Source organism: Bufo gargarizans, chromosome 2 (genome assembly GCF_014858855.1).
Source record: "Bufo gargarizans isolate SCDJY-AF-19 chromosome 2, ASM1485885v1, whole genome shotgun sequence".
Classification (NCBI taxonomy): domain Eukaryota; kingdom Metazoa; phylum Chordata; class Amphibia; order Anura; family Bufonidae; genus Bufo; species Bufo gargarizans.
Window position 1 is genome coordinate 618,238,716 of NC_058081.1, and position 16,433 is coordinate 618,255,148.

Sequence of the window (16,433 nt, forward strand, 5' to 3'; positions counted from 1 at the left end):
CTCTGGTATAAACGGCTGACATCTGTGCTGCGATGTCAGCCGTTTAACCCTTACGGACCGCTGTATGGAAAGGGTTAACAGTCAGGGAGCCCCCCTCCTTACCCTTACCCATCTGCTCAGTTGTGGCAGACGGGGAAGGTTCCCATGGCAACAGGACGCCTAAAGGCATAGATCTGTTCAAAGTGTAAGTAAACTACAGCACCACTGGATCTTCAAGAGCCAAGTGGGTCTGGGTCAAAAAAAATGGAAAAAAAAAGTAAAGATAAAAGAAAAACACATTTATCACTGAATAAAAATAAAATAAAAAATACACTACACATATTAGGTATCGCCGCATCGACCTGATCTATAAAACGGTCATGTTACGGAAATTGAAATTTTGCCCACCTTACTTCCCAAAAAAGGTAATAAAAGTGATCAAAAAAGTCGCATGTATGCCAAAATAGTACCAATCAAACCGTCATCTCATCCCCTACCCAAGATAATCGCCCAAAAACTGAAAAAAACTATGGCTCTTAGACTATGGAAACACTAAAACATGATTTATTTTTGTTTCAAAAATAAAATCATTGTGTAAAACTTACATAAATAAATAAAAAGTATACACATTAGGTATCGCCACGTCCGTATCGACCAGCTCTATTAAAATATCACATGACCAAACCCCTCAGGTGAACACCGTAAAAAAATAAAAATAAAAAAGGTGTAAAAAAGCCATTTTTTGTCATCTTACGTCACAAAAAGTGTAGTAGCAAGCGATCAAAAAGTCATATGCACCCCAAAATAGTGCCAATCAAACCGTCATCTCATCCCACAAAAAATGATATCCTACCTAAGATAATCGCCCAAAAAATGAAAAAAACTATGGCTCTCAGACTATGAAGACACTAAAACATTATTTTTTTTGTTTAAAAAATGAAATCATTGTTTAAAACTTACATAAATAAAAAAAATTGTATACATATTATGTATCGCCACATCCGTGACAACCTGATCTATATAAATACCACATGATCTAACCTGTCAGATGAAGGTTGTAAATAACAAAAAAAAAAGCAATTTCTTGTTACCTTGTCTCACATAAAGTGTAAATATAGAGCAACCAAAAATCATATGTACCCTAAACTAGTACCAACAAAACTTACACCCTATCCAGTAGTTTCTAAAATGGGGTCACTTTTTTGAGTTTCTACTCTAGGGGTGCATCAGGGGGGCTTCAAATGGGACATGGTGTCCAAAAAAACAGTCTATCAAAATCTGCCTTCCAAAAACCGTATGGCATTCTTTTCCTTCTGCGCCCTGCCGAGTGCCCGTACAGCAGTTTACGACCACATACTGTGTTTCTGTAAACTACAGTATAAGGGCCATAAATAATGAGTTTTGTTTGGCTGTTAACCCTTGCTCTGCAACTGGAAAAAAAAATATTAGACATATGGGAAATGTAAAGTAATAACAATTTTTGTAGGTATTACTATTTATTATAGAAGTAGAGACATTTAAACTTGGAAATTTGAAATTTTTAACCAATTTTTGGTAAATTTGGTATATTTTTATAAATAAAAATGATTTTTTTTTTACTTAATTTTACCAGTGTCATGAAGTACAATATGTGACGAAAAAACAATCTCAGAATGGCCTGGATAAGTCAAAGCGTTTTAGAGTTATCAGCACTTAACTTGACACTGGTCAGATTTGCAAAAAATGGCCAAGTCCTTAAGGTGAAATAGGGCTGAGTCCTTTGGGGGGTAAAGGGGCGGTTACTGTGAAAGTCACTGTTAAAGGGTTGGGCACTGTGGAGGTCACTGTTAAACGGGTGGTTAATGCTAAAGGGGCGGTCACTGTTAATGGGACGGCCACTGTGGAGGTCAATGTTAAAGAGGCAGGCACTGTGTAGGTCATTGTTTAAGGGGCAGGTACTGTAGAGGTCACTGTTATGGGGGATACTGTTGATATCTTTTAGGACACATAAAAACATAATATGAAATAGATAAAATATACCCGTGCGAAGCCGGGTCCTTATGCTAGTCTCTTATATATAAAAACTAGCAGAAGGACCCGACTTTGTACAGGTATATTTCATCTATTTTATTTTATGTTTCCGTGTGTCGCAAAAAGATATTGACAGTTTCCCCATAACAATGACCTCTACAGTACCCGCCTCTTTAACAATGACCTCCACGGTGCCCGCCTCTTTAACAGTGACTTTAACAGTGACTGCCCCTTTAACAGTGACTTTAACAATGACCGCCCCTTTAACAGTGACCGCCCCATTACAGTTACCGTCCCTTTCACAGTGGCCGCCCCTTTACCAGTGGCTTTAACAGTGGCTGCCCTTTTAACAGTGACTTTCATAGTGACCGCCCCTTTAACAGCGACTTTCATAGTGACCGTCGCTTTAACAGTGACTTTCACAGTCATCGCCCCTTTAACAGGGACTTTCAGTGACTGCCCCTTTAACAGTGACTTTCACAGTGGCCCCCCCTTTAACAGTGACTTTCACAGTGGCCGCCCCTTTAACAGTGACTTTCTCAGTGACTGCCCCTTTAACAATGACTTTAACAGTGACCGCCCCTTTAACAGGAACCTTCATAGAGCTCACCCCTTTAATAACACTGACCTCCACAGTGTCCGTTCATTTAATAACCGTGACCTCCAGTGTGCCCGCCCCTTAAATAACCTTGACCTCCACTGTGCCCGCCCCTTTAAAAACAGTGACCTTCACTGTGCCCACCCCTTTAAAAACAGTGACCTCCGCAGTACCCGCTCCTTTAAGCAGTAAAGAAAAATGGCTGGGTTGTTATGGAAACCTAAAGTAAAACTGTGTTTATGACATTTGGGATTTGAAGAGAAAGACTTGCATGCTTGTATTTGGGGGGGCTCATTTTTTGGGAATATCTCAGGAACGGACATCCTAGAAAGCTGAGACCCGGTCTAAAACCTTCCCGGACACATGATGTACCTGTGTGCCAAATTTGGTGAAGATCGGTCCAGTCGTTTGGTCGCGCATAAAGAACAGACAGAAACGGATTTTTAGATATATAAGAAATAAGTTTCTGTCTGTCTGTCTCTGTCTTTTCTTTATGCGCGACCAAACGACTTGACCAATCTTCACCAAATTTGATCTTCAGTTGGCGCAGACGCAATGAGAGGAGGACGCTCGCTCGACCGCTCCATCCTCAATGCGCGTGCGCCGATGACGTCACATCTACACCCGGCGCAGGGGCACTGAGGAAGGAGTGGCCGAGCGAGCGTCCTCCTCTCAGTGCGCCTGCGCCGAGCGAAGACTGGTACGGCGCAGGCGCCAGATTTTGAACGCAGACAGGGCTAGCCAGAGGACGAGCGAGTTCACTGGCCCTGTCAATCAACATGCTGAGGGGGCGTCTTTATGAAAGGAGGATGCGGCTGCTACCAGCAAGTAGCCGCCCTACTTGCTGGTAGAGAGGTAATTTACATATTATAAAAGTCTGTTTTTTGAAGAAACTGCTGAACGAAAATGAGTAAGAGCATTATATATTGATATATCGCAGTATAAGGATATTTAAGTAGCCCAAAAAAAAAATGACTTTACTAGGGTGACAGTGTTAAAGGGGCAGCCACTGTGAATGTCACTGTTAAAAGGGCTGTCGCTGTTATAGGGGCTTGTACTGTGGAGGTCATTGTTAAGGGGGTGGGCATTGTGGATGTCACTGTTAAAGGGGCAGGCAGTTTGGAGGTCACTGTTTAAGGGTCAGGCACTGTGGAAGTTACTTTTAAAGAGGTAGGTACTGTGGAGGGCATTGTTAAAGGGGCGGCCACTATGAAGATCACTGTTAAAGGGGTGGTCAATGTTAAAAGGCCTTGAACTGTGGAGGTCACTGTTAAAGGGACGGGCATTGTAGAGGTCACTATTAAAAGGGCGGGCACTGTGGAGGTCACTGTTGAAGGGGTGGGCACTATTAAAGGGACGTGCAATGTGGAGATTACTGTTAAAGGGGCTAGCACTGTGGAGGTCACTGTTAACAGGGTGGTCACTGTTAAACGGGCGGGCATTGTGGAGCTCACTGTTAAAGGGGCAGGCAATTTGGAGGTCACTGTAAATGGGCGGACACTGTGAAGGTCTCTGTTAAAGAAGCAGGCACTCTGTAGATCACTGTTAATAATGTGGTCACCTTTAAAGAGGCGGGCACTGTGAAAGTCACAGTTAAAAAGGCAGACACTATGAAGGTCATTGTTAAAAGGGCGTTCACTGTGGATGTCACTGTTCAAGAGGTGGGCACTGTGGATGTCACTGTTAAAGGGGCAGGCACTCTGTAGGTCGCTGTTAATGGAGCAGACACTGTGGAAGTCACTGTTAAAGGGGCTTGTACTGTGGACGTCATTGTTAAAGAGGCGGCCACTATGAAGGTCACTGTTAAAGGAGTGGTTAATGTTAAAGGGGCTCGCACTGTGGAGTTCACTGTTAAATGGGCAGATACTGTGGAGGTCACTGTTAAAGGGGCGGGCATTGTGGAGGTCACTGTTAAAGGGGCGGTCACTCTTAAAGGGGCAGGCATTGTGGAGGTCACTATTAAAGGGGCAGGCACTGTGGAGGTCACTGTTAAAAAGGTTGGTCACTGTTAAAAGGACGGGCACTGTGGGGGTCACTGTAAAGGGGTGGGCACTGTGAATGTCACTGTTAAAGGGGTGGTCAAGGTTAAAGGGGCCGGCACTTTGCAGGTCACTGTTAAAGGGGCGGGCATTATGGAGATCATTGCTAAAGGGGCAGACACTGTGGAGGTCACTGTTAAAAGGGCGGGCATTGTGGAGGTCACTGCTAAAGGGGCAGGCAGTGCAGAGGTCACTGTTAAAGGGGGAAGGGACTGTGGAAGTCACTGTTAAAGAGGCAGGTACTGTGGAGGTCATTGTTAAAGGGGGGCCACTATGAAGGTCACTCTTAAAGGGGTGGTCAATGTTAAAGGGGCAACACTGTGGAGGTCACTGTTAAAGGGGCAGGCAGTGCGGAGGTCACTGTTAAAGGGGCAGGCACTGTGGAAATCACTGTTAAAGAGGCAGGCACTGTGGAGGTCATTGTTAAAGGGGCAGGCACTCTGTGGGTTACTGTTAAAGATGCATTCACTCTTAAAGAGGTGGGCACTGTGGAGGTCACTGTTAAAGGAGCGGGCACTTTGAAGGTCACTGTTAAAGGGACGGTCTCTGTTAAAGGGGCACGCACTGTTGAGGTCACTGTTAAAGATGCGGTCACTGTTAAAGGGGGGTTCACTGTGGAGGTCACTGTTATTGGGTAAACAGTTTATATCTTTTTACGCCACACGTAAACATGAAATGAAATAGATGAAATATACCCATGCGAAGCCGGGTTCTGCTGCTAGTTATATATATATATATATGATATATATCTACTCTAATGACACAGAAAAAGCAGAGAGCACAGCAATAACATTGCTGTCTCTCTCAGATCTGCAAAATACAGCAAACAAGGGCTGCTGGGGAGGTTTTTATATACTAAAGGGGTAGGCAACTTTCCTATTGGTTTCTAGGGATGTTGCTAACCTCAGCCAAAGACATTGCAGCCTTCTCATTGGCCACAAAGCAAGAAGGAAGGTTACTTATGAAAAAGAATCTAGAATATTCGAAATTACGAATATATCAGTATACAGTATATCACTATATTTTGACTAGTCACGATTCAAATATTTGCACTCAACACTATTCTTGAGATAGGAGCTAAACATTTAAGGCATATCTTGTGGATATGCAATAAATGTCCAGATGCGTCAACCCTTTTAAATATGAATTATCGTTTTCCGGCCAAGGGAAAGACTTGAATACATGCATGGCTTATACACTAAGTTAGGGTACTTTCTCATAGTTCCGGCAGGCAGCTGTGTCGCTGGAACTGCCTGCCGGATCCGGCAAACGGATGGCATTTTTTAGACTGATCCGAATGCGGATCCATCTGACAAATGCATTAAAATAACGGATCTGTCTCTCTGGTGTCATCCGTAAAAATTTACCCAGTATTTTATTTTCCACAAATTTAAAGGTGTGCATGCGTGGACCGTAAGAACGGATCCGTCAACGCGGCAATTTTAATGGCAGATCCGGCACTAATACATTTTAATGGAAATTAATGACGGCATTCCGACAAGGATTTTTGGCCAGACAGAAAAATGCAGTATGCTGCGGTAATTTCTCTGGCCAAAAACTTAAGAGGGACTGAACTGATGCATACTGAACGGAATGCTCTTCATTCAGAATGCATTAGGATAAAACTGATCAGTTTTTTTCCGGTATTGAGCCCCTGTGATGGAACCCAATACTGGAAAGTAAAAACGCGTTACATTTTGGCTCCCGGATGCGTCCCGGGTGCATTGCGGCAAACCCGCCGAGTTGGTACGCAATTGGAGTCAGTTGTGACTGCGATTGCGTTCCGTTAATTAGTTTTTATCGCGCGGGTGCAATGTGTTTTGAACGCGCGTGATAAAAAAACTGACTGTGGTACCCAGACCCGAATTCTTCACTGAAGTTCAGGTTTGGGTTAAAGGTTGTGTAGATGTAATTATTTTCCCTTATAACATGGTTATAAGGTGAAATAATAGCATTCTTAATACAGAATGCTTAGTAAATTAGGACTGGAGGGGTTAAAAAGATTCTAAAATAACTGAACTCCCCTTAATCCACTTGTTCGCGCAGCCTGGCTTCTCTTCTGTCTTCATCTGTGAGGAAAAGGACCTGTGGTGACGTCACTGCGCTCATCACATGGTCCATCACATGATCCATCACTGTGATTATTAATTTTTTTAAACCACTCCAACCCTATTTTACTTAGCTTTCACTTTTAAGAATGATATTATTTTCCCTTATAACCATGTTATAAGGGAAAATAATAATGATCGGGGCCCCATCCCGATCGTCTCCTAGCAACCGTGCGTGAAAATCGCACCACATCCTCACTTGCTTGCGGATGCTTGAGATTTTCACACAGCCCCATTAATATCTATGGGGCCTGCGTTGCGTGAAAAAAAGCACAAAGTAGAGCATGCTGTGATTTTCACGCAACGCACAAGTGATGCGTGAAAATCACCGCTCAAGTGCACAGCCCCATAGAAATGAATGGGTCTGGATTCAGTGCGGGTGCAATGCGCTCACCTCACGCATTGCACCCGCACGGAAATCTCGCCCGTCTGAAAGCGACCTTAGAGATTAGCAAATTTTAGAAAATTTTGATTCAGCTGATTTAACAAAATTCAACAAATTAATTTGGCACAAATCGCTAAATTGATAAATCAGGTATAACCATGCCTAATCATATTCATCCCACTTAGTGGCCCAACCTCAGTGTGAACATAAATTGCAGGGATAGTATATCGCCATCTGCATTACGTTCTGGTGCACCCACATTCATAGTTAATTCGTTCTGTAGGTACTTTGCCATCAGTATCACTGGCAGGTGTAATTTATTGCCATCTACATCACTGTGCAGTGCACCAAAATTCATAGCTAATCCCTTCAGTAGAGCCAAAAACCCATGTGCGCCCCTGCAGTAGCTTTGTCCATGTTGTGGCAGTCCAAACACATGCTTTTAATCCCTTCTGTTAGCTGTAGATTTACTGTGCATCAGTATTACAGGTCAATGTTTGTGTCAGGTCTAATTTATCGCCATGGACAGAGAGGGTAGGGTGACAGCAGCAGCATTGGCAGTGACAATTGTGGCCCCATAAGAGAGTGGGGAGAGTGGCAGCAGCAGCAATGGCAGTAACAGTGACAATAGTGGCCCGATGAAAGTGTGTTTCCGTTCTTCAGATCTGTCAGAAGAACAGAAAATTGAAAAAATGAATTCTATATTTTGAGCATCCATAAAGCCTCTTTCAGAAATTCAGTATTTGAGAAGTAATTGTAGGCCAAAACCAGGAGTGGGTCCAAAACAGAGATAAAATGTAATAGAAATGTTTGCATCTCTTCTGTGTTTTGGACCCACTCCTGCTTTTGGGTAGAAAATACTGATCAAATAGTGAAATATTGATCATGTGAAAGAGACCTTATGCTGAATTTGTATCAGCTTTGACCATTTATGTCTGAAATGCATGCAGGACTTTAATGGCCTCTTTCAAGTGGCCGCTATTTAGTCAGTATTTTGCATCAGTATTTTTAAGCCAAAAACAAATATAATGGAAATATTTGCATCTCATCTGTGTCTTGAACCCATTCCTGCTTTTGGCCTGTAAAATTCTGATCAAATACTGATACAAAATACTGACTGTGTGAAAGAGGACGTACAGATGCTCAAAATGCAGGATCCTTTCATAAATTTTTATTTTTTTCTGCTCTTCAGACAGATAAGGGTACTTTCACACTAGCATTTTAGTTTTCCGGTATTGAGATCCATCATATGGGCTCGATACCGGGGAAAAAAGCACTTCAGTTTTGTCTCCATTAATTGTCAATGGGGACAAAACTTAACTGAACAGAATGAAATGCACCAAAATGCATTCCGTTCCGTTTAGTTGCTTTCCCATAACGGACAGCAAACCGCAACATGTTGTAGTTCCTGGGATGTGGAGCAAGACATCCAGCATGATGCAAGTCAATGGGGACGGATCCGTTTTCTCTGCCACAATAGAAAACGGATCTGTCCTCCATTGAATTTCAATTAAGTTCATGACGGATCCGTCTTAAAATGTTAAAGATAATACAACCGGATCTGTTCATAACAGATACAGATGGTTGTATTATCAGTAACGGAAGTGTTTTTGCAGAACCCTGCCAGATCCAGCAAAAACGATAGTGTGAAAATAGCCTAAAAAGTGCAGAAAAATAAACGGCAATGTAACATGGACAAACAGGGACAATAGTGGCCACAAAACCGTGGAGTGGAGATGAGGGCCAACAGCAGTGGCAGTAACCGGTACAATAGTGACCCCATAACCGAGTGGGGATGAGGGCCAAAAGCAGTGGCAGTAACCGGGACAATAGTGGCCCCATAACAGAGTGGGGATGAGGGCCAAAAGCAGTGGCAGTAACCGGGACAATAGTGGCCCTATAACAGAGTAGGGATGAGGGCCAACAGCAGTGACAGGTACAGGGACAATAGCAGCACCATAACGGATTGGGGATAGGGATCAACAGCAGTGGCAGTAACAGGGACAATAGCAGCACCATAACCGATTGGGGATGGGGGCCAACAGCAGTGGCAGTAACAGGGACAATAGTGGCCCCATACCAGATTGGGGAGGAGGGGCAGCAGCAGTAGCATACAGCACAAGATGGTGGCAGATCACTGTAGTAGGAAAACAAAAAAAAAGCTGCGAGATAACAAGGCCCATTGGCATGCTTATACTTAAAAAAAAAATTAACATGTACATATTAGTAGGCCAAGAAGCCCAATTGTAAGAATGGCAGTAGAGGTATCAGGCGGGTAGTATCAGGCAGGTGGCAGCTTCAGAAAAGTGGCTGCAGGATGTGACCAGTAGCGATGGCCCATATTGCAGAATATAACGGTGTGACAGCACACTACAGTATGATCATTAGTCATCAAAGAATTATTTATTCTGTTGCATCAGGCACCGGCGTCTGGAAATCCTTCGGTCTAGTGTGGGGGGCCTGGTTTAATCCTTGCTATGGGGCCCTTACTTCTCTATGTACGCCACTGCATCTGGCCACTTGTGAGAGAGACTCGCAGGGCCTCCCTGCCTCCATCTTTAATGCATACTGCCACAGTCTCTTAAGGTCATCTATGTCGTTTTCATCATCACCCTCCAGCTCCTCATGCTCCTCCTGCTCCCCTCCTGTTGTTTGGGCAGATAAACCACCTTGTTGTGTGTAAAATTACTACATGTGTTGACGCAGGACCGTCAGGCCAACAGTAGCATCCTGGCCGCAGCCACCATTTTAGAAAAAAAAAGATTTTCTACCACGAAGCAAGATGAAATTTGGATTCATGGCGAATCAAATTTTTCCTAAACTTCGGATTGAATTCCACCTTGGATGCTTTGATTCTCTCAACACTAGTTATATTGCTTCCCTTCAGCAGAACCTATTGGTATGCTGCTACTTATGGGTGAGAATACTGGGGGATATTTATCAAAGTGGTGTAAAGCAGAACTGGCTTAGTTGCCAATAGCAACCAATCAGATTCCACCTTTTATTTCCCAAAGGAGCTATGAAGAATGAAAGGAAGAATCTGGTTGGTTGCTATGGGCAACTAACCCAAGTCTACTTTACACCACTTTGATAAATCTTCCCCACTGACTAAATTTGAACTGAAACAGAGTAGCAGTGCAAGAATAAAGTACCAGTAGATAAAGATATACTGCCTAAACATTTTCTAAATCTGCTTCATATCTTTTGTACACTAGAAATTACGAGAATGACAGTAGGTTTCCCCCAACATGTGGACAAATCCTTTACCTGTTTCCTTCTGTGTCTACATGAAGTTTTGCTGCATGGCTCCAATCAAATGCTCCTGTACGTGCGTCCACCCATCTTTTCAGCTCCATGATGCATCGGTCACTGGCCTTGAGCACTATGATGTCTTTGAAAAACTCACAGGATGAATACAGATGATGAGGTATAGAACCAATGCTGATGTCAATCAAGATCTCTCCTTTAATATGACCTGCAAAAAGAAAATTCTAAATATTGAAATTTCTAACATATCTGTAAAACCTGTCTACATTACATCTATATTCCAGAAAATATACAAACATGAATTTCCAAATGTCCAAAAATAAGGACAACAGCAAAATCTTTAAATGTTCTTGTAGATTTGGTGGTATTAAAAAGTATTATTATTATTATTACTAGCATTGTTTTTCCACATTTGGCCCCCTTGAAAAATACACAGATCACAAAGTTACCTTTTGTGGGGACACTTAACTATCACTCCCTTCTGTTGCAAACTCTCTCTTCTCTTGGCATCACTGACCTGTCTCTCTCCTGGATCGTATCATACCTCACAGACCAGACGTTTAGCGTCTCCCACTCCCGCACCACCTCCTCATCTCATTCACTCTCTGTTCCCTCTCTCGGTGTCCCGCAAGGCTCTGTCCTAGGACCCCTGCTTTTCTCTATCTACACTTTTGGCCTGGGACAGCTCATAGAGTCCCATGGCTTTCAGTATCACTCCTATGCTGACGACACACAAATCTACCTCTCTGGTCCAGATATCACCACCTTACTATCAAGAATCCCACAATGTCTATCTTCTATATCATCCTTCTTCTCCTCTCGCTTTCTAAAACTTAACATCGATAAAACAGAATTCATCCTCTTTCCCCCTTCTTGCTCAACCCCCCCCCCCCCAACAGACCTATCTATCATGATCAATGGCTGCACACTCTACCCGGTCAACAAAGTCCGCTGCCTTGGAGTGACCTTGGATTCTTCCCTCTCCTTCAGACCGCACATCCAAGCCACCTGCCACCTGCCGCCTCCAACTCAAAAACATTTCCCGCATTCGTGCTTTCCTTAACTTTGAATCTGCGAAAATGCTTGTACATGCCCTCATCATCTCCTGCCTAGACTACTGTAACACTCTCCTCTGTTGCCTTCCATCTAGCACTCTCGCACCCCTCCAATCTATCCTCAACTCTGCTGCCCGACTAATCCACCTCTCACCCTATTATTCCTCTGCCTCTCCCCTTTGCCAATCCCTTCACTGGCTCCCATTGCCCAGCGAATTCACTTCAAAGTTCTAACAAATACATACAAGGCCGTCCATAACCTGTCCCCTCCCTACATCTCTGATCTACTTTCCCAATACACCCCGACGCGCACTCTGCGATCCTCACAAGACCTCCTTCTCTCCTCTCCTCTTATCGCCTCTTCCCACAATCGACTCCAATATTTCTCCCATGCATCCCCCATACTCTGGAACTCGCTACCCCAACATATCAGACTCTCACATACAGTGGAATCCTTCAAAAGAAACCTGAAAACCCACCTCTTCAGACAAGCCTACAACCAGTGACCCTGCTGCCTCCATAGCGCCATGACCAACTTCACCCGCACCTACTGTGTCCTCCTCCCATACCATGTAGATTGTAAGCCCTCACGGGCAGGGCCTCTCTCCTTCTGTACCAGTTTGTAACTCGTCTTGTTTATGCTTAGTGTCTGTATTATGTATGTATATTGCTTATCATATGTACAGCGCTATGGAATGAATGGCGCTTTAATGATAAATAATAATAATCTATAATCTCTTTGGAACGCAAAAGGTACATCCACACTTTAAGGTTTCCTAAAGCAGTTTAGGAAGCCATATTAAAGAGTGGACTAGTGGACCATAACAGAAGAGAAAGAAAGATACTAAGCTATATAATACACCTAGCAAGCAATGCTGTACTCCTTGCTCTAAAGCCTGTAAGATTTTTTTAAATCGTCTGTTCCATTGGCAGGTGACATTAACCCATTTTTGGCGATGTAAAACCCTTGCGCTCTATAGGTGACAGGGAATTAAATTTCAAAATATATATATTTTTTTAAACAGGTAAAGGATTTGTCCACATATTGGGGGGAAACCTACTGTCATTCTCATAATTTCTAGTGTACAAAAGATATGAAGCAGATTTAGAAAATGTTTAGGCAGTATATCTTTATCTACCGGTACTTTATTCTTGCACTGCTACTCTGTTTCAGTTCAAATTTAGTCAGTGGGGAAGATTTATCAAAGTGGTGTAAAGTAGACTTGGCTTAGTTGCCCATAGCAACAAATCAGATTCTTACTTTCGTTTTTCATAGCTCCTTTGGAAAATGAAAGGTGGAATCTGATTGGTTGCTATTGGCAACTAAGCCACTTCTGCTTTACACCACTTTATTGGAATGATTAATAAAAAAATTATAGGTACTGTCACTGGGATATTTTGGATTTGGAAACGTTAGCCAGGAGAGGCCCTGCTGCCGCTTTGTTGACTCTAGATAACTTCTGCCTGATCGCACGTCCCTGTGATGTCCACGATCCATTTGGATATCTTCTCTATCAACTTTCAATGTTCTTTTCTGCGCCTTCCGTGTTGACCACGGTTAACGGCGAATCAGGTTTCCACACCAGAGAGGGAGCATGAGAAAGAGATACTACAGCCAAGGGAGGTCAATGTATGAAATGTGATCGAGCGGAAATGTGGGACAAGTTGTTAAAGTTGAAACCTCAAATGAAAGGAGGGGGCACACGTCAATTAAAGTCAAATTTTTTAAATTTAATTCCCTGTCACCTATGCAGAGCAAGGGTTTTACATTTCTAAAAATGGGTTAACGTCACCTACTAATGGAACACACAATTTTTTAAAATTTCGGCCCCTGTCAACTATGCAGAGCAGGGGTTTATTCACGGCAAAACTGGATTCATGTCACCTACCTATTGAACAGATGTTTTTCCAAAAATTAGGTCCCTGTCACCTATGCAGAGCAGGGGTTTGTATACAGCAAAATTTTTAAAATGTCACCTGACAAGGTAACGGACGATTTTTTGAAATTCATGTCCCTGTCACCTATGCAGAGCAGGGGTTTATTCACGGCAAAAATAGTAAAATGTCACCCAAGAATGTAACAGACGCTATTGCACCCTGCTCCCTCTTTTGCTGTGCTGGTGCCTCTGTGCGACCACCGCCTCTTCCTCCGAATTAGATAGGTCACTCGTCGAGTATCTCATCATCCTCCACATCATCTTCCACCCACTCTTTACCCCTGCCCTCCTTGTCGGTCTGCATACAGCAGTTGGCATCTGTGTTTTGTCATCATCAGACGTGCTGCAGTGGTCTTTCCGTGTCCTCATCCTGAAACATAAGTGGTTGGGCATCAGTGCACTCAATCTCTTCCACTTCTGGTGCAGGGCTATGTGGATGGCCCTGGGAAACTCTGCTAGCAGAGTCATCAAAAGGCAGAAGAGACTGCTGCATAACTTGGCTGATTTGCAAGGGGGTGAGGTGAAAGACTGATGGACATTGGCTGCAGGTGCCAACTCTGATCTTTCAGCAGGAGACTGGGTGGGAGACAATGTGAAGGAACTGTAGGCACTGTCAGCAACCCAATCTACTATAGCCTATACTTGTTCTGGCCTCACCATTCGTAGAGCCGCATTAGGCCCGACCAAATAACGCTGAAGGTTCTATCTCCTACTTGCACCTGAGGAAGGTGTTTCACTTGTGCGTGTAGCTGGCAAAGAACGACCACGTCCTCTCCCTGCAACAGGAGCTCCACCAGCAGCACCACAACCCGGGCCAAATCCTTAATTTGATGCTCTCCTCATTCTCCGCAAATTTAGGATCTTGCCCAAAATGGGTGTTTTTTTAATAACAGAATATAACAGCAGTATCTAACACTTGTAATTTACACTGACAAATCCAGCAAAGGCCCCAGATGTAGGGTATTGCCAAAAATTGGTGTTTTTTTTAAACCCGGAATATTTTGACAGTATTTCAAGCTTGTATTTCATACTGACAAATGCAGCAAAAGCCCCAGATGTAGGGTATTGCCCAAAATGGGTGATTTTTACCCATAATATTATTGCAGTATTTCAAGCTTGTATTTCACACTGACAAATGCAGCAATAGCCGCAAATTTAGTATTTTGCCCAAAATGGGTGTTTTTTAAATAACAGAATATAACAGCAGTATCTAAAGCTTGTATTTCACACTAACAGATGCAGCAAAGGACACAGATGTATTGTATTGCCAAAAATTTGTGTTTTTTTAAACACAGAATATTATGGCAGTATTTCACGCTTGTATTTCACACTGACATATGCAGCAAAGGCCGCTAATTTAGTATTTTGCCCAAAATGGGTGTTTTTTTAATAACAGAATATTATTGCAGTATTTCAAGCTTGTATTTCAAAATGACAGATGCAGCAAAGGCCGCAGATGTAGGTTATTGCCAAAAAATTGTGTTTTTTAAAACCCAGAATATTATTGTAGTATTTCAAGCTTGTTTTTCACACTGACAGATGCAGCTAAGTATTTTGACCAAAATAGGTGTTTTTTTAATAATAGAATATAACAGAGGTATCTAACGGTTGTATTTCACACTAACAAATGCAGCAAAGGCCGTTAATTTAGTATTTTGCCAAAAATGGGTGTTTTATTAATAACATAATATAACAGCAGTGTAACGGATCTAATGGCACCCCGAATGGGTAGCTCCGTTGATGGATGCTCCTAGTGCTTCCCGAGGCTTCCAAGCACTCTGCTCGACACCGTAACCACCACAGGAACAAGGAACAGGAACAGCTCTTACAAGAGCTAAGGGTTATAGCCAGGGGAGTATACAGCATATAGAAATCCCCACACACATGAGGCGAGGCTCTATGTTGAAGGTGAAACAGGAACTCCTTTATTGAAGTTTAACTCAGTATATATACAGTTCAAGAAGTCTAACAACATAAATCAATCAACCATGAACAACATGCAAACAGACATCTTCACCCCCTCCATAAAGAATGAATAGGGAGAGAGGAGACACATGTGATGGGATCATCTCCTGATTGTACCATAGGGTGATCTACTCATCTAGGAGTCGGCTGCTCCTAGAGTCAGCTATCTTAATCCCATCACTAACATAATCAGTGGCAGTCTCAGTGCAGAGTTAACCCTTTCTGTGTTGCTGAATTCACACCCTGCACCTTTAATGGGCAATAGGAATAATGTGCCATATAAATTCCACACATAAATAAGGGTTCATAGTTCCTTATAACCCCAAAAGGTCTGAGGGGGTCTCCATAGTTCTGGGTCCATAGTCTGTAGGAAGGAGGCTGGCCCTCAGGCTTCTCCAGCGGCCACAGTGGCGGTTCAGTCCATCACAAGCAGTATCTAATGCTTGTATTTCACACTGACAGATGCAGCAAAGGCGGCAAATTTTGTATTTTGCCCAAAATGGGTGTTTTTTTTTTAAACACAGAATATTATGGCAGTATTTCAAGCTTGTATTTAATGCTGACAAATGCAGCAAAGGCCCCCGATGCAGGGTATTGCTAAAGATTGGTGTTTTTTTTTTTTGTCAATTCTTTATTTTGAGATAATTTTTCATATATAAAAGAACATTGATACATACACTCCTGATCAAATACAGAGTTGATACAAAAGAATATATGCGTAGGGGGTTCTAAATCTCGCCATTTGGTGTGTATGATATATTTTGCGGCAGCAATCACGTGTGTAATTAGGCAGTTAGCTTTGGGTTTGAAATCTTTCTGCGGTTTCCACAACAGAACAAGTTCCGGTGTGAGAGTAATGGCCCTCTTACAAATTTTATTAATAGTGTCTTCGACACTCTTCCAGAACACCTTGATTTTATTACACAGCCACCAAATGTGGGACATAGTTCCTGACCCATTTATACACCTCCAGCACTCATCAGTAGGGGCCAGTTTAATGCTATGGAGAATGCTCGGAGTCTTGTACCATCGTGATATAATCTCATATGAGTTTTCTTGTAGGCGGACACATCTGGAAAAACCATGTGAA

The 16,433-nt window shown here is 42.8% G+C and overlaps 1 protein-coding gene across 1 annotated transcript in view; it reads right to left on the reverse strand.

The window, feature by feature from the left end:
• Positions 1-16,433, reverse strand: part of LOC122928838 (nicotinamide N-methyltransferase-like) — a 123,805-nt gene that overhangs the window by 2,358 nt on the left and 105,014 nt on the right. Inside the window, exon 2 of the mRNA XM_044282105.1 lies at positions 10,387-10,594. Coding sequence (XP_044138040.1) covers positions 10,387-10,594 — 208 coding nt within the window. The remainder of the gene's footprint in view (positions 1-10,386; positions 10,595-16,433) is intronic.